General features: G+C 40.6%; 2 protein-coding genes across 2 annotated transcripts; both read left to right on the top strand.

Annotated features, from left to right (window-relative positions):
• The first annotated feature begins 1,852 nt into the window (after window positions 1-1,852).
• Window positions 1,853-6,728, top strand: prdm12b (PR domain containing 12b). The gene is made up of 6 exons (XM_027003071.3): window positions 1,853-2,239; window positions 3,443-3,633; window positions 3,747-3,902; window positions 4,099-4,213; window positions 4,451-5,553; window positions 6,525-6,728. The coding sequence occupies exons 1-5, from the start codon at window positions 2,020-2,022 to the stop codon at window positions 4,873-4,875; spliced, it is 1,107 nt and encodes a 368-aa protein (XP_026858872.2). The 5' UTR covers window positions 1,853-2,019; the 3' UTR covers window positions 4,876-5,553; window positions 6,525-6,728.
• Window positions 6,729-8,068: 1,340 nt separating this feature from the next.
• On the top strand, window positions 8,069-21,877 carry c5 (complement component 5). The gene is made up of 39 exons (XM_081714969.1): window positions 8,069-8,300; window positions 8,389-8,483; window positions 8,580-8,662; window positions 8,750-8,840; window positions 9,137-9,242; window positions 9,375-9,507; window positions 9,658-9,773; window positions 9,955-10,155; window positions 10,250-10,453; window positions 10,624-10,830; window positions 11,472-11,630; window positions 11,713-11,839; window positions 11,976-12,047; window positions 13,405-13,476; window positions 13,583-13,777; window positions 13,896-13,983; window positions 14,160-14,242; window positions 14,493-14,632; window positions 14,775-14,996; window positions 15,138-15,198; window positions 15,320-15,409; window positions 15,624-15,830; window positions 16,459-16,537; window positions 16,855-17,014; window positions 17,441-17,539; window positions 17,650-17,821; window positions 17,921-18,126; window positions 18,544-18,696; window positions 18,786-18,848; window positions 19,046-19,139; window positions 19,241-19,280; window positions 19,373-19,475; window positions 19,586-19,660; window positions 19,783-19,888; window positions 20,085-20,168; window positions 20,516-20,611; window positions 20,964-21,047; window positions 21,146-21,284; window positions 21,442-21,877. The coding sequence occupies exons 1-39, from the start codon at window positions 8,205-8,207 to the stop codon at window positions 21,587-21,589; spliced, it is 4,749 nt and encodes a 1,582-aa protein (XP_081571095.1). The 5' UTR covers window positions 8,069-8,204; the 3' UTR covers window positions 21,590-21,877.
• The last annotated feature ends 26 nt before the right edge of the window (window positions 21,878-21,903 follow it).

Here is a 21,903-nt window from a genome sequence, read left to right as displayed (position 1 = left end):
ACTTATATACCGCTGAAGGTTTAAGAACTTTTTTTGGCTTTTTAAGAAATCGGTTTAATTGACACAAATACATTTGGCTGTAAACTGTATCTGTAAAGTCAAGGTTTTTATTAGTTTATTTATTTTAAGTATTCACCAATAACGGTGCATGAAACCAATAACAGTGCAATAAATGTTTAACTACAATAAATATAAATCAATCTCAATGTGTGCAAATCCTATTCACCGGGGAGGAGCGAATACTAATAGGGATAAAAAAGAAAAGTGGAGTGTGTGTGTGTGTGTAGGGGGAAGGGGGGGGGGTCTAGGCCCCAAAAAGCAGCTGTTGAGTCGTAATCTCTTTTCGTGCCCTGCCACTCACCTACATTCTCTCTCCTCGTCTCGCTGCTCGCGCTCCACACACTCGCACTCCCCTGGTGCTCGCTTTCCTCGCGCTCGGCTCTTGTCTTGTTACCCCTTTCCCCAGACCCCAACCTTGACCAGATTTCTTTTGGACTATCCCCTTGTAGTTATCCCAAAGAAAAGACGGGTGCATGGATGTCAAATTGCCCTCAAAAACACCGTAAAGGATTGATTTGCAGGACTTTTCATTTGACCGATATTATTTCGGTGAGATCTGAATAGGAAACCCGCAAGCCGGGGATGGAATAAAGATGTCGTCCCTGTTGGAAAAGGGGGGAAACTACCCATTTAGACTCAGTCCATCAACCCCGAAAAAAAAAGAAAGAAAGACGCGGGACTATTCAAAGAAAAGCCCATATTCCCGTCTCACAATACTAAAGGACTTTAAATTAATATCCATGAATATTAAATCACGTTGGCCTGAAAAGGACTGAAAGAGAGACTTGACCCAGACGGTTTTGCATATTACTGCGCTCGAGCACATTATTAAAATCTACTGAATTTGAATATGCGCTTTTAATTTGATATGGTCATTGAGCGCTGTTAAACATTATTGGATATGATTGACTATTTTATTGGTATGTTGTGGTTTATTTGGTGAAGACGTTTGACTTGAAATTATGTAGCATTAAATTTAAAATCTCAAGCAGAATTTAACTATTAGAACTGACCAAAAGGTCTCCTTAAAATAAAATATTTTGAGACACGTATGGTGTTTAAATGTAGGCTACAGCAACTACAGCAAAAATAGAAGAAAATATAACATTTTAGTCTAAATTAGTAGTCTAAATTAATAGTTAATATTTTTATTTAGTATAACTACTGTAAGTATATTCATAACGTTTGTAAAAAAAAAAATGTTACCATAGTATTTTTCCCAGCAATTTTGATTTATCATACCTCTCATAAGACAAGCAGTTAACTTCTGATATTTTGAAACATTTCGGTAAAAAAAAAAAAAAGATAAATTAACTGACATAATTTTCCCTTAATCCATCTCTCCAGCTTGTTTTCATGCTGAGAATGTTGTATCCAGTTTGCTTAGCTTTTTCCCCGCCAAGCGCGGCCCAACGCGGGCCGTTTAACGGCGCAATCAAGCCTCTCAGCCGAGGCAACAGCGGGAGCAGTGCGCTCTGTGGCGAGCGCGTGGTGAGACAGGGGCTTGTTATTTTAGCGAAAACGTGGTTGTTGGATCACCAACAACCCCCCACCAACACACACACACACACACACACACACACATTCACTCTCCTCCCCTGCCTCCGTCCCCCCTTATGAGTGGCCACTCAATAAAGAGCGTGGCGTTTTTTTCTCTGGTAGAACAAGTCTATAGAACATAAGGGGAGGGTCATTAATAACTAATTACCGCAGGTCAGACCTAACGCATATAAAGCCCACCGGGACCTTGTAAAGGCGAAACATTTTCAACACTGCGCCGGATAAGAACAAATTGATTTTAAATTGCTTTCAGACTGACGCAAGCTCAGAAGCGTTTTAAATAACACATTTTCACTTTTGTATCCGACCACACACTTTTGTAACTGAAGTTTGCATCAAGAAAAGGGATAATTTATTTGCAAACCCAGGAAAAGTAGTGCCCCGCAGATTGGCAGCATCATGGGCTCCGTGTTGCCTGCAGAAGCGCTGGCACTGAAGGCTGGATTTAAACAGCAGACTCTCGCCCTGTCTGACATCATTACATCAGATATCCTGCACAGCTTCCTCTACGGCAGGTGGAGGAACGTACTCGGGGAACACCTTTTTGAGGAGAAGACCACCACCGTCAGCCCCAAGACGGCGTTTACGGCTGAGGTTCTTGCGCAGTCATTTTCGGGAGGTGAGTCTAAGATCTTTCATTTTTTCGTTAAATGTTTAAAGTCCAGGCCATCTTTTATTATAATAACAATAATAATAATAACAATAATAATAATAATAATTATTATTATTATTATTATTATTATTATTATTATTATTATTATTGTTATTATTATTATTATTATTATTGAAGAATTCGGGTATTTTTAAACATCAGCTACAAATTATTTTTAAAAAGCAAACACTATTACTAATTTATTAACTATTATTAAGTTTAATTGGAAAACAATTATTTTGTGGAGTATCAACAGCATATGTATCAGTATCATAAATCATACCGTTTGAGTGTATCCAAACTTGCGTTCAAAGATCCGTGTAATGTTCGAGCTAACAGGAACTGACTTAAATAAGGGCATTAAATTCATATGGTTAGCGTTGTGCTTGACCTGAGAAAGTTTCCAATGAGACTAGCGCTATAACCAGGAAAAAAGCTCCATTCTTCAGGATAGCCTTCATTCGTCATTCCGCGGACAGCCTTTCTTCACTCTGCTCTGGCAGTCGCTGCGCTCCCGTACCTTTTCTTTTTTTCTTTTTCCCCTCAATAGTCTTTAAAATCTGCTGTCCCGCCGGTACTATACCGTGAAAGCTAATTCTATTCACGCCATGTCAACCATCTAATCTCCTTTATTTTATTTTTTTTCTTGCTCTGAAATTCCGTGGCCTTAAAATTCCTTAAAAGTCCGAATTTCTTCCAGTGCGCATTTATTGCTCCGAAGTTTTAATGGATAACGAGTGTGCAATGAGCCATTTCTTTCAAAGCTTGTATGGCCCGTCACATTCAAACCGTAACAAATTGCGCCTTTCATACTCTTAAAGGAGTCTTTAACATTCATTTGGGTCTGGCCTTTTCGCAACTCATCGCAGTATTTTGGAGTGCCGCTGCTCCGCAAACCGTGTAAAATGCATTTAGACACCAGCTTTACTAAAACTTACTTCAAAAGTAGTAATAAAAGGATTTGAGATTGTACAACCTGAGGCACAATCAACACATTTCGTCACTGTTTTGTGTGAAATGTCTCTGCAGTTACTTCTGTATTTTTCATCTTTTCTTTTTCTTTCTATGCACATCTTTTTTAATGTCACTTATAAGACTCTGGATAAACTGCATTAACTAGGTGGCAGTGTTGACAGATACATCACACTGTTGCTACACTTTCAACTTCAGAGGTGCAGAAGCTGTCCAGCCTCGTGTTGCCCAGCGAGGTCATCATTGCGCAGAGCTCCATTCCTGGAGAGGGACTTGGTATCTTCTCCAAGACGTGGATCAAGGCAGGCACCGAGATGGGCCCGTTCACTGGCAGAGTCATCGCGCCTGAACACGTGGACCTCTTCAAGAACAACAACCTCATGTGGGAAGTGAGTTCAACAGGTGTCCGTGATATAGAAATACGCTGTAGTTAACTTGTGTAGTTTTATTAAAGAGGTTGTCTGTTGAGGTCATTGTGGAAATCATTTGTGCGTGTTCTTAGGTTTTCAATGAGGATGGGACAGTGCGCTACTTCATCGACGCTAGTCAAGAGGATCAACGCAGTTGGATGACCTACATTAAATGCGCCCGTAACGAGCAAGAGCAGAACTTAGAAGTTGTGCAGATCGGAAGCAGCATATTCTACAAAGCTGTCGAAGTGCGTTTAATTGCATTTACTACTACTATTATTACTACTACTACTAATAATAATAATAATAATAATAATGATAATATGTTTGCATTGTAAATTGGTTATGTGTATGTAGGTACATGCATATGTGAATTTTGGCACAGTGTTCTCATAATTTCTAAAGTACTCTATAATGATTTTGGAAATGTTTCCCTCTCTTTAGACAATACCGCCAGACCAGGAGTTACTGGTATGGTATGGGAATTCTCACAACACATTTTTGGGTATTCCTGGAGTTCCTGGCATAGAGGAGGAGCATCAGAAAAAACATAAGAATGGTAATACACTTTGTAATTGCCTGAGTACTACTTCAGAGCTAAAACTAAACTTCCTGACCTCACTGAGTATTGCTGACAATTTAGTTTGTCATGGAATCTACACTGTAATTTGACAGGAATTCATTCAATTTAGACATGTTTTCAGAGGAAAGTAATCTCATTATATATGTATATAATTTGTATATTTTTTATACAAATGGTGACTGACCTGCTTGCCATCACTTTGTCTTCTCCTAGAAGACTTCCATGTGTGTGACACATCGGTGTCAGGTGTACCACTCGGTACGGCGGGTCGCATGCGCTGCGTGATCTGTCACCGCGGCTTCAACTCGCGCAGCAACCTGCGCTCGCACATGCGCATCCACACGCTGGACAAGCCGTTTGTGTGCCGCTTCTGCAACCGCCGCTTCAGCCAATCGTCCACGCTGCGCAACCACGTGCGCCTGCACACGGGCGAGCGCCCCTATAAGTGCCACGTGTGCCAGAGCGCCTACTCGCAGCTCGCCGGCCTGCGTGCGCACCAGAAAAGTGCCCGCCACCGGCCGCCCAGCACGGGGTCCGTGGTGGGGCTCCAGGCCCCCTCGCCACCTCCTCCCTCCCAGCCTCCTCAAATGCCCCTCCCGGCCTCCCTGGTGCACCACATACCCACCATGGTGCTGTGAGCTGGCGAAGGCTTTCGGACAAGTGTTTTTTTCGGACGCCCAAGCACCCGGGGCGTAGGGTCTGAGTCTGCTGTGCACTTCGCCCTGACAGTGGATGCTGCGTGCTTTGCCGCCAAGGCAACGTGTTTGAACACTCGGCATGCTCGAAGGACCAGGATCTGGACCTGAGCTGTGACAGAGCGGAAGCAAGCACCAGAGGGCCGATTTGTATGTTCATGTTGAATTAGGAGAGGCAGAAATAACAGAGAGTGCTGTGTGGATGCTTTCTGCAGTCTAATGTTATCTGTTATATCTGACTCATACAGGTCAGAGCACAGTCAAGTGAGACACTCTGTGAAAGTATATAACTGATTTATCTTTGCATGCAAAGTTGTCACATTGTTAAAATGGAGCAGCAGTCTGTAAAATTGTCCCATCATGATTTAAGCCACGAAACTTCATTTATAAGCTTAAATAACAAAAAAAAAAAAAAAAAAAAGCCCACATTAATTTAAGGACAAGAGAACATAGGCAAGGTCAGTATAATCTAAACTCTCGATGGGGTACAGGCCAAAATGGGAAAGTTCTGGGAGTACTGGGCTGCTAGGCACCGCCTTGTGACCTGCATGTGACAGCCTATGTCCTCACCAGAGAGCAAAGCTTCAGAGCACAGGACTGTGTGTGAAGTATCTGTGTAAGGTATGTAAAGTAATGTGAATATCATTTTAAGATTTACTTCCACAATTTACTGAACAGTCACTTTATTTGTGTATGTATGTAAAACACAAAGGTAAATAACACTTGGCTCTATTATATTGTGTATAATATGTTTGCTGATATAAAACTCTTTGGATATTCAACTTGTATGCTAATAAATGATTACTTAATCTTGTTTAGGAAAGTCTGTTGCTTAATGTCACCTTCTATGTTAAGACTGATTTTTTTTACACATAATAACCTGTTGAAGTTTATTAAGTTAATTACAACATAATATAGAATCAAACACAAGTTGCAAAAATATTAAAAGTAAAACTTTTAATATTACCCAACAGTGTTGTGTTGGTTCAAGAGACCTAGTAAACCCAGCAAAGGTGTGTTGTTAATGGTATATGTTCATATTGTGCATTTGTGGTTCAAATCAATCTGAGCTCTGGAAAGTGACCAGTGTTTCCAAAATTGCACAACAATGAAAAACCCTAACAGCAAAGCAAATACACCTTTATGTTTGCTCCCACTGAACCATTTACAACACTGTACAAAACAAAATACAACTTAAATGATCCAGGCCAGGTTTTATTGATGAGTAAAGCCCCCTTTTTTACATAATATGGAACCAAACATTGCATTTGTTTAAAAATATGAAGTACAAAAAAAAAAAACAAAGTCCACTCAATATAAATCTAAAGTAATACCAACAATAATACAACAACTATACAACGACAGCAACCATAACAAATAATTGTAATAATGTCCTTACTGAACATATTAAAGCAAAACAAACAACACATTTCACTTTAAGGCTTTGTTCAGATACAGTGTAAAATACTGAACCCTTTTCAGAAGGGGGTCACAGAGACCATATCCTCACACAAACAGTTGACCAAGCTATGTGTTAGAGGTTCATGTGTCCCGATAAAACATGCAGTTTCACAGTGTTTCTTTTCCTCCAGTGAGCTCCATGTTGGACTCTACAGCGTCGGTGTAGCTCAAGGTCCATGCGCTTTCACAGCTATAGTTTTTTGGCCAGTTTTGCATCACAAGACCTTTGGACAGATGATTGACTGACAGCAAACAAAAGCTCCAGTAACACTAAATGCACAGCGACTCTCAATCCACAGCCTTGGGCTTCACATTGCACTGAGTGGACTTCACAGTTTAGGATGGGCCTTGTATTTCTGTTTTGTATTATGCATCTGCTGTGGTGGACTGTGGCTCAGAAGCAAATGTAAGTGCTTAATGTTCTGAACCTGCATATTCCTCTTTTGCTTTAAACATTTCCATTTTAATCCATAGTGTGCAATGAGTTTAAATAATTAAAATAAACTACATTATGTTTGAACATCTAAGATTGAGGTAATTTTGGTATTATTGCTCAAAGGTCTGCAATTCACACCAAGACATTGAAAAAGATTATTATTATTATTAGTAGTAGTAGTAGTAGCATTTCTATTATTATTATTATATTGGTGGTGGTGATGCTGTGAATCAATGGTTCAGGTTGCTTTTAAGCAGTTTCGTAGTGATAAAACAGTAAATTCGTACAATACATACGTTATTTGTTTCTTATTTGTTGTCATGTGACACACTAGCTTCTCTCACATATCAGTCCAGCCTTCAACACACTACTAATTGTTATTGAGAAATTAACACTGACTTCATATGTACAGCATTTGTTGTGGGAGCATTACTTATATTACTTTATTATATTGAGTGCTGCTTGTTTCATAGGTTCCTCATCACAACACCCAGAGTGCTGCGTGTTGATGCTTCTGAGACAGTGGTGGTACAGTTGTTTGGATATGACCAAGAGACCACAGTCCAACTTTACCTTAAGGATACTGTTGCCCCAGGAGGCAGGACGTTCTCATCACATTCTCTAACACTAAACGCCCAGAACAATTACCAGGCTGCAGCCACATTACGGGTACTAATGATGCATGCCATTAAATAAATAGAAATCTAAATTTATATATATATATAATATTTATTTAGGCTTTAAGAACAGCTTTCTGAATAGTAGTGACATCAGCCATTTTAAATTTTACATTTCAAATGGCCTGAAAAAGATAACAAAATTCAGGTTTAACCAAGTTTATTCAGTCTTAATAAAAACTGCGCCATTAGTTTCACAAATTCAGTTTTAAATATTACATGGAACCATTAGGAAAATGTTTGTGAAAACCACATATTTTGTGTTATGTGCACAAACATCAATGATGTAATTTAATGAGTTATTAAGAATGTTCCAGCTTCTTGGACAAAATGTTTCTATATATCCTCCGCAGCATCCAAAGTCAACCAAAAGCCCTTTTTGAAAGTTCCCCAGTATCCCTGTCTGAATAGAGCTAACTCGGTTCCCTCAGATTTTCCAGGACATAAGAAAAGAAGACACTAAGGTGTACCTGGTAGCAGTCTCTCCATCCTCCACTGAGTTCATGACGGTTCCAATCACTCGTGACAGCGGCTTTCTCTTTGTCCAGACTGACAAGCCTCTATACACACCAGAACAGAAAGGTCTGTGTATTGGGAATTGTGCATGTCATGTTTGCAAATGGATGTGCAAATTTTAAGTGTGTGCGTGTGTCTGTCTGTGTGTGAGAGGGAGAGACAGAGAGGAAGAGAGACAGGTCATGTTATGTTTTCCTCCCACTGTAGTTGAGGTGCGTATATATTCCTTCACTGAAGAGCTCAGGAAGTCTAGTAGACCTGTTACTCTCACATTTATGGTGAGCTCTCCTCCTCAAAATTATGACTAATATCAAGTTTAATTTTATTTTATAGATCTATATTCACGATAATATTTGTATGTTGTAGGACCCTGATGGTACCAAGGTGGAAATTATTGAGCTTAAGGACATCAATGGTGTGAAACCACTGCTTCCACCATTTAAAATACCCCTGAAACCTAAGTGCGTATTAATGCATAATTATAAGTTAACCAGTGATAGTGTTTTGTGCTATTACAAGACCTAAGACTGTTAGTAATGCTAAATCGCCATCTTCAGGTTTGGAGTTTGGAAAATAGAGGCCGCTTACTCGTATAACTTCAGCACAACTGCTACAGCTGAATTTGAAGTAAAAGAATATGGTAACAACATTTTCACAGTTGCCTTCTAAGTACTCCACAGAGTATTTTTTATGCTGTAAATGATGGCAGCTAAACTTTGATTCCTAGTGCTCCCGAGCATTTCAGTCCAAATACAGCCAGAGATGAACTATGTCAGCGCAGCCAACATTGAGGCCTTCAGGCTCAAGATATTTGCCAAGTGGGTTTCCTTTGTCTCAACCCTGATCAAACCACATAGCTTAAACTTTTGCTGGATATATACAAATGTTATTATTGTACCTCATCGTTATGGAGATGTTTTCTCTCTTTCACAATTAAGTAAAGCTATCCAAGTAGCCTAATTAGTAGTCAGGAACTTGTTAACTATGGTTTGTCTTTGTGTGTGTGTGTGTGTGTGTGTGTGTGTGTGTGTGTGTGTGTGTGTGTGTGTGTGTGTGTGTGTGTGTGTGTGTGTGTGTGTGTGTGTGTGTGTGATTTCTCTGTTTTCAACTTGAGATATGTGTATGGAGACCTAGTCAGTTCAGCAGATGTCTTCCTAAAGTTTGGATATATCAGCAACGATGAAGTAGTCATGATACCTTCTACATTAAGAAGTTATAAGGTGATTCCTCACCTAAATGGCATTTCTCAAAGTGAAAATTAATATGATGAATGGCAATAATTAATATGCAAAACAGGCAAAGAAGAAGAACTCTAAGGAGCTCCGCCCTAACTGGGATATTTCCACTTTCAGATGGATAATGGTGAACTGGAGGTTGTATTACACATCAAGCATGCTCTGTCCAGTATGGATTCTGGACCTCTGGACCTAAGAGAAATGAGCAACCATTTTCTTCGTGTGGTGGTTTTGCTCCAAGAGTCAACTGGTCAGTCTCAGAACCTGTTTCAAAGGATTTATTTTTTCAAAAGTATTAGTTATGAATGTGTGGAAAATGTAACGATGATAATAGTATCGCACCTTGTTAGTCATCACAGTGTTTTACTCTTTTCCAAATCTCTCTTCTGATCACTGCCAGGTGGTATATCTCAGGAGGCCGTTCTGTCCAATGTGAAGTTTGTGCATGCGCCCTTTAAACTGAGTCTGACTGCAACTCCACCATATATTAAACCATCTCTGCCATACAACATCAGAGTAAGCACTGCCTTCAAAACTATAATAAACTCTAATAAACTCTGGCAAAACCTATAATAATCTCTGGCAAATACTCAGACAAATCTGTCAAATATCTACAACTTAAGAATGGTGGTGTTGATGTTGTTGCTATTGTTATGATGTTTCTGACAAGGTTTGGCTCTTTGTGTTTGGCCTGTAGGTCTTGGTGAAGGACCCACTCGGTGTACCAGTGAGAGATGTTCCCGTGAAAGTACGGGCAACATTAACTACAAATGAACAAGAACAGGTGCCTCTCAAATTCTTCGGACACCAGTATGAAGTGATGCAGTCCTCACGTCAGGATGGAGTTGCCTACTTTGTTTGCAATATTCCTAATAACGTGGAAAAAGCTGAATTTACTGTGAGTAAACTTTTTTTTAAGCGTACCAGTAAAAAAACAAACAAAAAACAATCCAATCTTGCCCTTTGCTCACTCCATTCTGATTCTTTGCCAGTTTGAGACTGCTGATCAAAATTACCCTCCAGAAAGCCAGGCGGGACTTGTACTTAGCACTGTAGCCTACAAATCCATCTATCATCGTTATCTGTATATTGATTTACCTTCGGAATCCTCCGCCTTTGATGTGAACAACTATGTGAATATGAAGATCTACTTTCACTATCGTGACTATCTACCACTGAAGAGCTTCAGTTATCAGGTGTAGCATGCCTAGTGACATTAAAATTCCCCTATTACTTCACACACACACACACACACACACACACACACACCTAAAATACTCGGAAATGCTTCTGTAAGAGATAGAATACTTACATTTTCATCCATGCATTCATTTATCCATTCGCCTCTTGTTCGTATGACTCATAGATCGTATCAAAGGGGAAAGTGGTAAAGTTTGCGACTGTGCAGCGTGTAAACGACAAGGTCCAGAACATCAACTTTAAGGCGACTGCGGACATGGTGCCGTCTGCCCGCCTGCTGGTCTATTACATCCTGTTTGGAGAGGAGAGAGCCGAGCTGGTGGCAGACTCCGTGTGGTTTGAAGTCAAGGCCAAATGTGTCAATGGCTTAGAGGTAATGTCACAGACATTTCATGGCTGTTATATCATGTCACTGAATTTGCACTAGAGGACACCCTGAGTGTGATTTGTTTGTTTGTTTTGTTTTTTGTTTGTTTGTTTGCTTAGACATTCTTAAGTACAACAAGTATTAAACATAATCAAATATCTAGTTGTCATCAAATATCTAGATGTCATTTTTTGACAACTACTATCCTGGATCAAGCCTAGTATAGCATTAAAAATGCTCCCCTTCCACCGGTCAGGTGGTATGTGGGAGTTCTTCAATTGTGCACTGTTTGTAACCACATCTATGTTAAGCACACACCTGCATCGGTTTAGTCTCATTTGTGTATATTTAAACCCTTGTTAGTGTGTGCCTTGTGAGTCATTGGTCGTGTTCATGTTCATGTTGTTCCTGTTTGTAAGTTCGCTTTCACAGTTTGCGTTATACGTGAGTGCCGGTGTCTGTATCGTTTGTCAATAAACGTTTGTCTCTGTCGAGCAAGTCTGTGTGTCCTGCTCCGTGCCCTGCCTTTACAAATATAAACATGCCAGAAGTACTTTGCATCAATTTAAAAAAGAAGCGCTCCACTTTGATAGTATTGCTTAGCTTACTGTAGTGCAGAAATCTTGCCATTTTTTCTTGCTGCTTAGGTGAAGCTAGCATCCCCTTGGAGGAAGTACAAACCTAAAGACAAGGTCCAACTGTCCCTGACGGCTAAGAGAGAGAGTGATAGCTCCCTGGTGGCGCTGTCAGCTGTAGACATGGCCCTGTACAACCTCAGAGCCAACGACAAAGACCAACTGAACACGGTGAATACTCCCACTCCCATTCATTTCCAGTTCGCAGAAACGACAATGCAGGTGAGTCACAGTGCCGGTCTCTTTCTCACAGGTGCTGAGACACTTTGACCAGCGAGACCTGGGCTGTGAGGGGGGAGGAGGCATGGGCAGCATGGACGTCTTTCGACGTGCTGGTGTTGATTTCTTAACCAACGCAGATGTCCAGGCTCCGAGGACACGTAAATAACAGCATGTCAATGGAAACATGTAACACCGGTGTACAGTTGGATGGCCCAGTAATTGCACTTTACTTTAAAGCAAGTCAAGCAGCAGACATTTGTGTAATTTGTGAAAAGGGCTGGCCTTCTTTTCCAGGTGAGGACTGCACAGCTATGGTCAGACCCAAACGCTCCACTTCTTTACTCAAGAAGCAGCTGAGTGAAAAGGGTGAGCTGACACACGCTCAGTTAATCAAAACGCAATTGATCAGCCGTGTTAGAACCCATCTCAGTAGAAATGTTACATCATCACTGAAAGCCGGCAAGACCCTGCCTAAATGGCACAAATCTGTTTGTCTTCAGACGTAAAGGAGGCAGAATTCAGCACAGTCTAGCGCGTTTCCTGTTCAAAGACATATAATTCAACTCAAAACAGAATTACCGTGCTTAGTTGGTGTGTTTGGGCAGGAAAGACACCAAACTGTGCTGGAATCCAGCCCTAGACAAGAAATTGTCGTGCTTGGACAAAATTTGACTCATCTGAAAGGAGGCCTAGAAAACTGTGGTAGCAGACAGTAGATGACTGTGCTATGACATTGTTGCGGATGACTCTGGGTTGACAGTTAGTCCCATGTAGCCAGGGATTCCCATATGAGTGTGTAACTATTTCATTGTACTGGGTAGAAGTTTCAGGTGAAACCACTAGTGTTGATGATGTAGCGATCTCTGTGAATGAAAATGGTGATTTCTTATGTTTGCTTCAGAAACATTAGGGTCCGTTTCAGTACGATTGTGTTGCTGTTCTGAAATTGTTTCAAATTGCACTTCTTCTTTGACCTGACAGTTTCTGTCGCCTCTAGTTGATCAATACAGGGTAAACAATTCTCACTGCCTAGCTGGAACTACCTGTAGTCTGACCCTGGCCACCAGCTATCATCTCACCAGGCGATTACCAGCTTAAGACTGACCTAGTGTGCTGTCAGTCTGTGTGTTACAGAACAACAAATTCCTGTGAATCACAGACTGGATTAGGATTCACTGACAAATCGCCTGATGTTTGCTCAGAACGATCTTGAGTAATAGACCTAAGTACTATGTTATATTAAATGTAAATCTCGATGCATAACAGAATGCTCAGGTTGGTGACACATGGCATCAGGGTCCACAACACAAGGTGTTCCATTACATTTATATTTATGGAATTTGAAAGATGCCCTTATGTGTGTGTAAAAGATACCTTTAAAAAGTGCTTTAGTCTGACCCTATAGCTGTAGAGGAAGCCACCGATCTGAAGTTTTTAGCTTCATGATTGTTCTACTTGCTAACTCCTACAAAAGCTTTCAGAAATCTTAAGGAGCAATTCGAGGGCCAGAAACAGGTCCTCATCACTAAGTTGCTGGTTGCGACGGTCACATACTGCATTAACGCTGGAAGCGCGAATCGCAAGATTTAGATGCTGTGGAAATGTTTTTTTCATTACTGTGAATGACTACGGGCTGCAAAAGTCATATTTAGTCACATCATACAAGCAGATCATACATAATTTTGCGATGTTTTTTTTTCACGTCATTCCGCGATTCTTTCAGATGATATCAGCATGACCGCTGTGAGAAAGAAACGCTCCACTCTTCCCCTGAATGACCTGTTTGAGGAAAAAGGTGATTTTCCTCTGTTTGTTGTGAAACTTTAGAGCCCATCTCAGTGACACTGTGCTGCTGCTGCTGCTGCTTTTGGAAGAGAACTAACAGTTTCTGTGTCCTGTAGCCAAACAATACAAGGAATATAAATCGTGCTGCTTAACTGGAACTGACAGCGTCCCCACCCTGGAGACATGTAACGATCGCACCAAGCGGCTGAAAGTCCCAGACCCACTGTGTAAGAAGGTTTTCTTCCAGTGCTGCAAATATGCCCAGCAAGTTCGTCAGGATAATGAGGAATTGATCATCCTTAGTCGTTCGGGTAATAAATGATTTTATTTCTTTTTTTAAAAAAACTGCATTTTTATGGTAACTTGAATGTATTGGATTTATTCAAAAGATAAGAATAAATGACTTCGATAGCTCTGTTTTACCTGCAGAATTGCAGTTCTTGAACGATTTGAAGTCAGCTGAAGTTCGCAGTTACTTCCCAGAGAGCTGGCTATGGGAGGAGCATGAAATGGACAAGTGAGGAGTTTCCTGTAACTTCAGCCACATAATCCATATCACTTATTCTAACCTTGGTCAATCATATTTTATTCATTCATTTAATAAACAATTACATTTTTATTTTAAAAATCAGTAGCCTCTTTTATACACATTATTTCAAACTGAATTTAAAATTTGATTAAATCCTGTTGTAGGTCAGGTTTGCTAAGCGTCACAAAAGGTCTTCCAGATTCTCTTACAACATGGGAAATTAAAGCTGTCGGGGTGTTCAGCAACGGTGAGATAATGCAACTGCTCTTTCTTAGCACCCCCAGGTGGTAGGCGAGAGAAGTACATTCGGTAACGCCTACCGACTGCTGACGATTGTCCAAATGCAAAGGGGGCCCGGCCAAACAAAAATAAATCCGTGCTAAATCTTTTAAATGAACTAATTCATATTAAATATGACATAATGAATTTTCATGAAGATGCTTGCTGTTTTAGATGGAAATGTTGCACTAAGGTTTTCGTACTGTACGTCTCTGCAGGGATTTGCGTGGCCGATCCCTTGGAAGTCTCTGTGTCTCAGGCTGTAAGTGTGAATGTACCTTTGCCATACTCTATGGTGCGTGGAGAACAGATTGAGCTCAAGGGCTCAGTCTACAATCAGCACAATGCAGACACAATGGTAAGATTTCCAACTTATTATTAATAGCTTCTGCCTTTTTTCACCAAATAAATGTTTCCACAAGATAAATGGTTCAGAACGCATCCTGCATCGTGGTATTTGCATCACTATATCTTTCCTTCTCTCTGTTGCTCTATTTCAGTTCCGCGTAACCCTGTCGGCATCAGACGGGGTGTGTGTTTTTCGTGGAGTACTGATGACAGACGACGGCGACCCACATGTTAACAAGGGCAGGATTGAGGCCCATTCGGTGGCTCTGATCCGTTTCTTTATCATGCCGTTAGAAGCTGGTATTCATAAACTCAGCTTCACGCTCACAACCAAGTGGGGACAAGAGACGGTGGTCAAGACTCTGAGAGTAGTGGTGAGAACAGACGAAAAGAGGACGAAAAGCTCAACCAGATCCACCTTTTCACTATGTTGTATTTGTGCAATGTTTCTGATGTGTGGTATTGTTTCTACAACCAAACTCATTAGTTGCTTTATGTTACTTTGACTTGTACAGCCAGAGGGCATCAGGAAGGAGACACTGGTTGGGGGTAGACTGGATCCGCAGGGTGTGTATGGTAAGAGCTCTGATACAGTTCAGCTTAACAATGACTAATAATAACGACGTCAGCCTGCTTCTAAAAAAAAACCATTTACATTTACTCACAAATAACCAAAAACACTTGTGCTTTTTATCAGGCCAATCTAAAACTCGTCTTGAGCTCCGAAATTCTCTTCCTCCAAATCTTGTACCCAAGTCAACTGTGGAGCGGCTTCTAATGGTTAATGGTATGTAGGCTATGCGTCAAATGCCTGGTTTGAAATGTCATGCAGTGGCGCATTCTGCTGGTGGCCAGAATTAAAAGGTTTTAAACTCAGGACAAAGCAAATTTACACTCAGTGCAATTGATGTGATAGTGTGACATAAACATAAGCCTCCGTCTTGACATCATGCGTGAGCAAATGTCCAGTCAGCAAGCTCATCGTCCCTCCCTCTGACCAGGTGAAGTGCTTGGGGAACTGCTGTCCATCATCACTGAGTCGAAGGGCATTTCGCAGCTGACGAACCTGCCCAGAGGCTCGGCCGAGGTGGAGCTCACTGGGTTTCTTCCCATCATCTACGTGTACGATTACCTGGAGCAAACGGAGCAGTGGGGCCTGCAAGGAGACGCTGTCAGCAGCACAGTCTTAAAGAGAAAGATGAAAGAAGGTAACGTATGCTTTACTCCAGACTGGAAGAGGAACATAGAATAGCTCTAGAGGGGAGTGTAATAGCTCTAGAGTAGAGTAGAATAGATCTAGAGGGGAGTGTAATAGTTCTAGAGGAGAGTAGACTAGATATGGAGGAGTGTAGAATAGCTCTAGAGGGGAGTGTAATAGCTCTAGAGTAGAGTAGAATAGATCTAGAGGATCATAGAATAGCTCTAGAGGGGAGTGTAATAGCTCTAGAGTAGAGTAGAATAGATCTAGAGGGGAGTGTAATAGTTCTAGAGGAGAGTAGACTAGATATGGAGGAGTGTAGAATAGCTCTAGAGGGGAGTGTAATAGCTCTAGAGGACAGTAGAATAGATCTAGAGGAGCATAGAATAGCTCTAGAGGGAAGTGTAATAGCTCTAGAGGAGTTTTCTGAGGCTGTAGCATTATAGATTTACCATTGCTTCCCTTGCTAACCAATACAAAGGCTTTCTATTAAGGTGCAATTCAAGAAACAAAAAGGGGGGTTCCTGGTTTTTTAATGGGTGTATCATCATACATTCTATTATGCTGTAAGCACAAATGAAAGGAAAGTAATTACAGTAGTAAAGGGCAGATTTAAATACATTTGTCGCTTCTTCTAGGTGTCACCTCTATCATGTCATTTAAGTCTGAGCGGGAGCACAGCTTCAGCTTATGGAAGAACAAGGAACCCAGCACCTGGTAAGTAAAACTCTGCAGGAGTGATTGTTTTCTGTCTTCTTTACTTCTGTTATGTGAACTAAACAAGACCAAGCTCATGACATCTCAGTTTTAAGACTTAAATCTATTAGAGAATTTACTCTAATTGATACCGGTCTTGCAATGATTTTGCTATAAATATTTTGGGAAACCAGGCAAAGGTGTTAAATCGATATACTTTCTACTGTAATGCATAGAACTTTATTGTTACAGTGTTTTGAGGAACTCGCCTTTGGCTGAGCTGAAGTGACATGCAGCTGAACTGTTAGTGAATGTATTGTAACAAAATTCCTGTCTAGGTTGACTGCTCTTGTAGTGAAGACTCTAGCGAAAGTGGACGAATACATGACAGTGGATCATGATATACTGTCCAAAACAGTCCGCTGGCTGCTTACAAAGCGTCAGAGTGCAGATGGTTCCTTTACTGAGCAATCCAACTACAAGCCTTCAAAACTCATGGTAAACTCGTCAAACTCTTTTCGATTTTATATTGCCGTGAATCCTGTGCCAAAAAAGATTTATCCGATTTCCTTTTTTTTTTTTCAACCTTGTCCGTAATGATCCAACAGAAGATTGAGTTTCTCATTTGCAAATACATTGTAAATGATCCAAACCAACAGCAGAAGTCAAACCAACAGCAGTGGTTCTGTTTTATCAGTCGAGAGTCAGTGTGGATGCAAGATTCTCTACAATGTGATTATTACATACCTGATCTAATTTACTACAGTTTGTTAATAAAGCAGTCCAGTCAGTGTTTGAGCTGAATCAGGTGTAGTACCTTTTTGAGAGCTAAAATCTCAGCCCACACCAAGGACACTCTTAATAGCATCGTGAACAAGGATATTGCTAGCATCTGTTTCTGTCAGGTTGTTTCCCTTTTTAAAGGGTGCAGGGGCTGATGTCACTGAACAAACGGTGTTCCTCACGTCATTTGTGGTAATCGGGATCAGCCACGCCTTGGCAGTCCCCAAGTCCAACTTACAGGTACAGGTAGTGCACGCCTTCATTCTCCTGGGTACTCCACTCCAATGCCTTGGCAGTATTGATCCGCTGCAGTACTTCGTGGCTGGGTAACGTGAAGTCTGTCTCACCAGTTCTATCAAAATGCTGTGGAGAAGTCAGCGCAGTTCCTGTCTTCACAAGTGCCGAAAGTGAAGAGTTTGTATGTGAGAGCCATAGCAGCCTATGCCCTGATGCTCGTCGACCACAGCGGCCAACCTGCAGTTACTCTATATGAGCAACTTAAGAAAGAGGCCAGCGTGAAAGGTAAAGAGCTATTTTATCAGCTACCACTCAAAAAAATCTTTCACTGGATACTTCTGTGTAATAATAATTGCTGTGCCATGCTTTATTTCATGAGTTCAGGCAACCCAGTAAGTGTGCGGTTCTGGGAAGAGAAGGATGCCCCTAAGGATCCACTGAAGCCAAACAGAGCCTCTGCAAAAACGTTGGAGACCACAGTCTACGTCCTGCTCAGCACGTTACTGCAAGGACACATGACATATGCCAAGCCTATTCTTAACTGGCTGACCCAGGATCAGCGGTATGGGGGAGGCTTCCACTCAACGCAGGTATTCAGCCAAGAATACTTCATCCAAAAATAGCTTACGTAGCTAAAACTCATTAAAGGGAAGCACAGATCAGTGTGCCTAGAAATAGTAGCAACGGTGCCTGCAATTTTTTAGTCACTGCCACAGAAGTGTTTTGGGGTTTCTAAAACTTACAGATACCCTTCTATTATTTAGGAATCCTCTTGGCATAAACATATAAATACATAATGAAACAAGAAAGTCTTGTACAAAGAAGAACATATTACCATAGTCTATATGGCCTCTAAGCAAATGACAGAAAGTGATGGGGAAAAGATAAGCCTGCCACCACCATTACCACAGACATGTCTTAGTTATAGTTACTGCTCTCTTCTGCATGCTAAGATCATCATTTCATTGTAAACAATTCCCACAATGATTCCCATTACTGTTCCCCAGGATGCTGTTCTAACACTGGAAGCCATGACCAAGTATAGAATCACAGCCCAAAACGCCTTTTTAAAGATGGAGGTTGATGTGTCATATAGAAAGAAAGGTAACATTGGTGGCATCTCTCTGAGCCAAATTAACCCTGTAGGGAAACCGATAGAGGTAAGATATTTCCTGCCTTGCAGCATGTACGTGTTCCAATAGTTATGCTCATAAAAACACATCCTAGTCTGTGTGGTTATTTTTCAAAGGTAGCCTATGCTGATGACATCATACTGAAAACAGGATTCAGTTCTGGGGTGTCATTTGCTACTGTAAGTGAGTGTCATGCATATGCATATGTCAGCTAACCATGAATATGTGATTGATCTCTTTTGGATGCAATTTTGGCCTTAGAAATTTAGCTAGATGATTTTTTAAAAATGAGATAGATCAGGACATTTTTTTCTGCCCCTTCATTAAAAAATGAAAATGCATAGTGTGAACACTTTTACATCCCTTTTCATTACAGCTGAAAACGGTGTACTATGAAACAACAGACAGCAATGATAACTGTCACTTTGACATATCCATAGATATCCATCCCCGTCAACCATATTCCAAAGGTATGTTTGAGTTACACTCAGATTTCCATAATATGAGTGTAACTTAATTTCTTTAAAAATTATTATGGCGTAATGAATAAGATGCTCTTCTGTTTCACCAGATCCTATGCAGCTCTCACCACGAATTGTTGCTTGTGCCAAGTAAGTACATAAGCACATAAGAAAGTCAGAAATCAACCAGTGTGATTTTGAGTATCTCAGTTGTAAAGATCTCAGTGGTCTGAACTATCCAGGTATAAGCCACGTGAAAACGAGGTTGAGACAGAGGCAGGGCACACAGTCATGGAAATTGATCTGCCCACTGGTGTGACACCTATCGAGGATGACCTACGAAGAGTGAGAGAACTTCCTCAGCCATCTCCTCTGTGTTGCACCTGCGTGCCTCACATATCTAGCATGATTATAATAAAGAAAAACTGTAACTGCTCTCCTTCTACCTGTTGCAGTTTAGGGATGGACTTGAGAGTTATATCTCCGACTATGAAATAAAGGGCGGCCAACTTATTCTCCAGATCGATTCGGTATGTAAAACTACTAATATCCTAATCATCCACAATTAAATCTACATTATACATCTATAACCATTTGTGAATGTCTTTTTGTTCCTGCAGAGTGCTTCTCTTTCTTCTCACTTGTCTTTTAGATACCATCAGACGAGTTCTACTGCATGGGCTTCCGGATTCAAGAGCAGTTCCATACGGGCATGAACAGTGCCTCTGTGTTCAAAGTGTACGAGTTTCACGATCCTGGTAAAGTGTGTCCATAAAGGGTACTCTGCTCCATTCATACTCATCCTCATAGTCATCATACAGGCGATGTCATAGTCATGATATGCTCAAAGTCCGCATATAGGTGATGACTTCAAAGAGACATGTCCTTTCTAAGTAAATGAATAGCTTATGCCACATGCTGCATTATAAGCACATACACTTGGTTTTTTTGCAGACAATCTGTGTATGAAGTTCTACCACTCACAGGGTCGCAAGCTTCTCCGACTCTGTGATGGTGACCAGTGTCAGTGCATGGCAGGTAATTGACTAAGGTCATGTGCTTAAGTGGGTTAGGACAAACAGAATCAGGTAGTTTCAGATCATTAGCAGCATTTACTAATCCAAATTCCATAGCAAAGAGCCTTGATGTGAGAGTCTCAAAGAGGTTCACTTACCTGTTCAAGGCAAAACCTGAGCATTCATTTACACAAAAAGCATCACTGGTAATAAGTGCAGAGAAAGGAAAAATATTTGATTGGATTTAAAAGGCTGTATTTTTTGCAGATATACGTTCTGATTAGTGAGGATCACAGTGAAACATACTAACTGTCCGATACACTGATATTGGTTAGCATTTATTTCTGCACCGTTGCTTGTCTCCCAAAGCGGAATGCTGCCACTTCAAGGCCAGCAGTGATCCAAGCATTACTGTTGATCAGAGGATGCAGGATGTGTGTAAAGGCAAAGACAGCATAACATATGGTACACACACACACACACACATACACATACATATACAGATACACATACATACACTCACACACACACACACACACACTCACATATACAGATACACATACATACACTCACACACACACACACACATATATATACACACACACACACACACACACACATACACATACAGATACACATACATACACTCACACACACACACACATACACATACATATACAGATACACATACATACACTCACACACACACACACACATATATATACACACACACACTCACATATACATATATATATATATATATATATATATATATATATATATATATATGACGTATTTCTCTGTTTATCTCTCTCAGTTTTTAAGGTGACAGTTACTTCGACTGAAACAGAGGGGGATTTTCTGACATACTATGCAACGGTGGATCAAGTCCTTAAGAAAGGTGGGCACAGATGTGCTGTACACAGGCTGTGAGATGTTGATGCACTTTCTTTCTGAAAGTTACTGAAAATGACCATTCCAACTGTACATGGACCACAGGATCAGAAGACATTGTAAAAGACACGGAGGTCAGCTTTGTAAAGAAGGCAAGTTGCAGCTCAACAAATCTGGAAATTGGCAAGCAGTACTTAATAATGGGTGCAGAGATCATGCAGCTTCGGGTGCAACGCAGATACAAGTGAGTTTTTAAACAGTAGTCTTGCCAGGCCTTTTACCTGCCCATAAGCCCATGTCAAACTACTCCTTTAAAGACACTAGCCAAAGATCAAAGACATGGAGAACAAACGTTTAAACAGTTGAGCACATGTGCTTTAGAATTTTGCCTTTTTTGTCAGGTATACATTTCCTTTGGACTCACAAGCTTCAGTGGAGTGGTGGCCATCTGATTCTGACTGCCAGAGGGGCCCTTGCCAACATCATGCCAAAGTTTTAGACGATTTTGAATTTGAGTACCTACTTAATGGCTGTGAAGGGATTGTTTAAGTGTAAACTGACTTTACACTATAGATAAACTCTATAAATCCTGTCAACCTTGTTTAGACAACAATAATTGTTTTTCATGCACATGTCTTAAAAACCATGCATCAAATAAGATGTTTATGACTATTTTTAAAAGGAATAAGACAAATTCCTGACTACTTGACATAGTAAATCAAATAAAATGATGCATATTCAAACATGTTAATTAACTTGTTTTGAAGTTGTATTTTGGGAAAGGTTCTGTAAAAATAAAGCAAAACAATAAATAATAGACTATGTGAATAAGTGTTTGATCCTTTTTGTGCAGGAATCTAGTT

This window comes from Electrophorus electricus, chromosome 5 (assembly GCF_041902795.1).
Source record: "Electrophorus electricus isolate QZ-2024a chromosome 5, ASM4190279v1, whole genome shotgun sequence".
Lineage (NCBI taxonomy): Eukaryota > Metazoa > Chordata > Actinopteri > Gymnotiformes > Gymnotidae > Electrophorus > Electrophorus electricus.
The sequence above is the reverse complement of the archived record's forward strand: the minus strand, read 5'-3'. Positions and strand labels throughout refer to the sequence as shown.

Coding starts and splice junctions, on each gene's coding strand:
- prdm12b (XM_027003071.3), top strand. CDS start 2,020: ATGGGCTCCGTGTTGCCTGCAGAAGCGCTGGCACTGAAGGCTGGATTT. Junction 3,634..3,746: donor ACAACAACCTCATGTGGGAA/GTGAGTTCAACA, acceptor GCGTGTTCTTAG/GTTTTCAATGAGGATGGGAC. Junction 4,214..4,450: donor TCAGAAAAAACATAAGAATG/GTAATACACTTT, acceptor GTCTTCTCCTAG/AAGACTTCCATGTGTGTGAC.
- c5 (XM_081714969.1), top strand. CDS start 8,205: ATGTTATGTTTTCCTCCCACTGTAGTTGAGGTGCGTATATATTCCTTC. Junction 10,831..11,471: donor AATGTGTCAATGGCTTAGAG/GTAATGTCACAG, acceptor CTTGCTGCTTAG/GTGAAGCTAGCATCCCCTTG. Junction 13,477..13,582: donor TGACCTGTTTGAGGAAAAAG/GTGATTTTCCTC, acceptor TGTGTCCTGTAG/CCAAACAATACAAGGAATAT.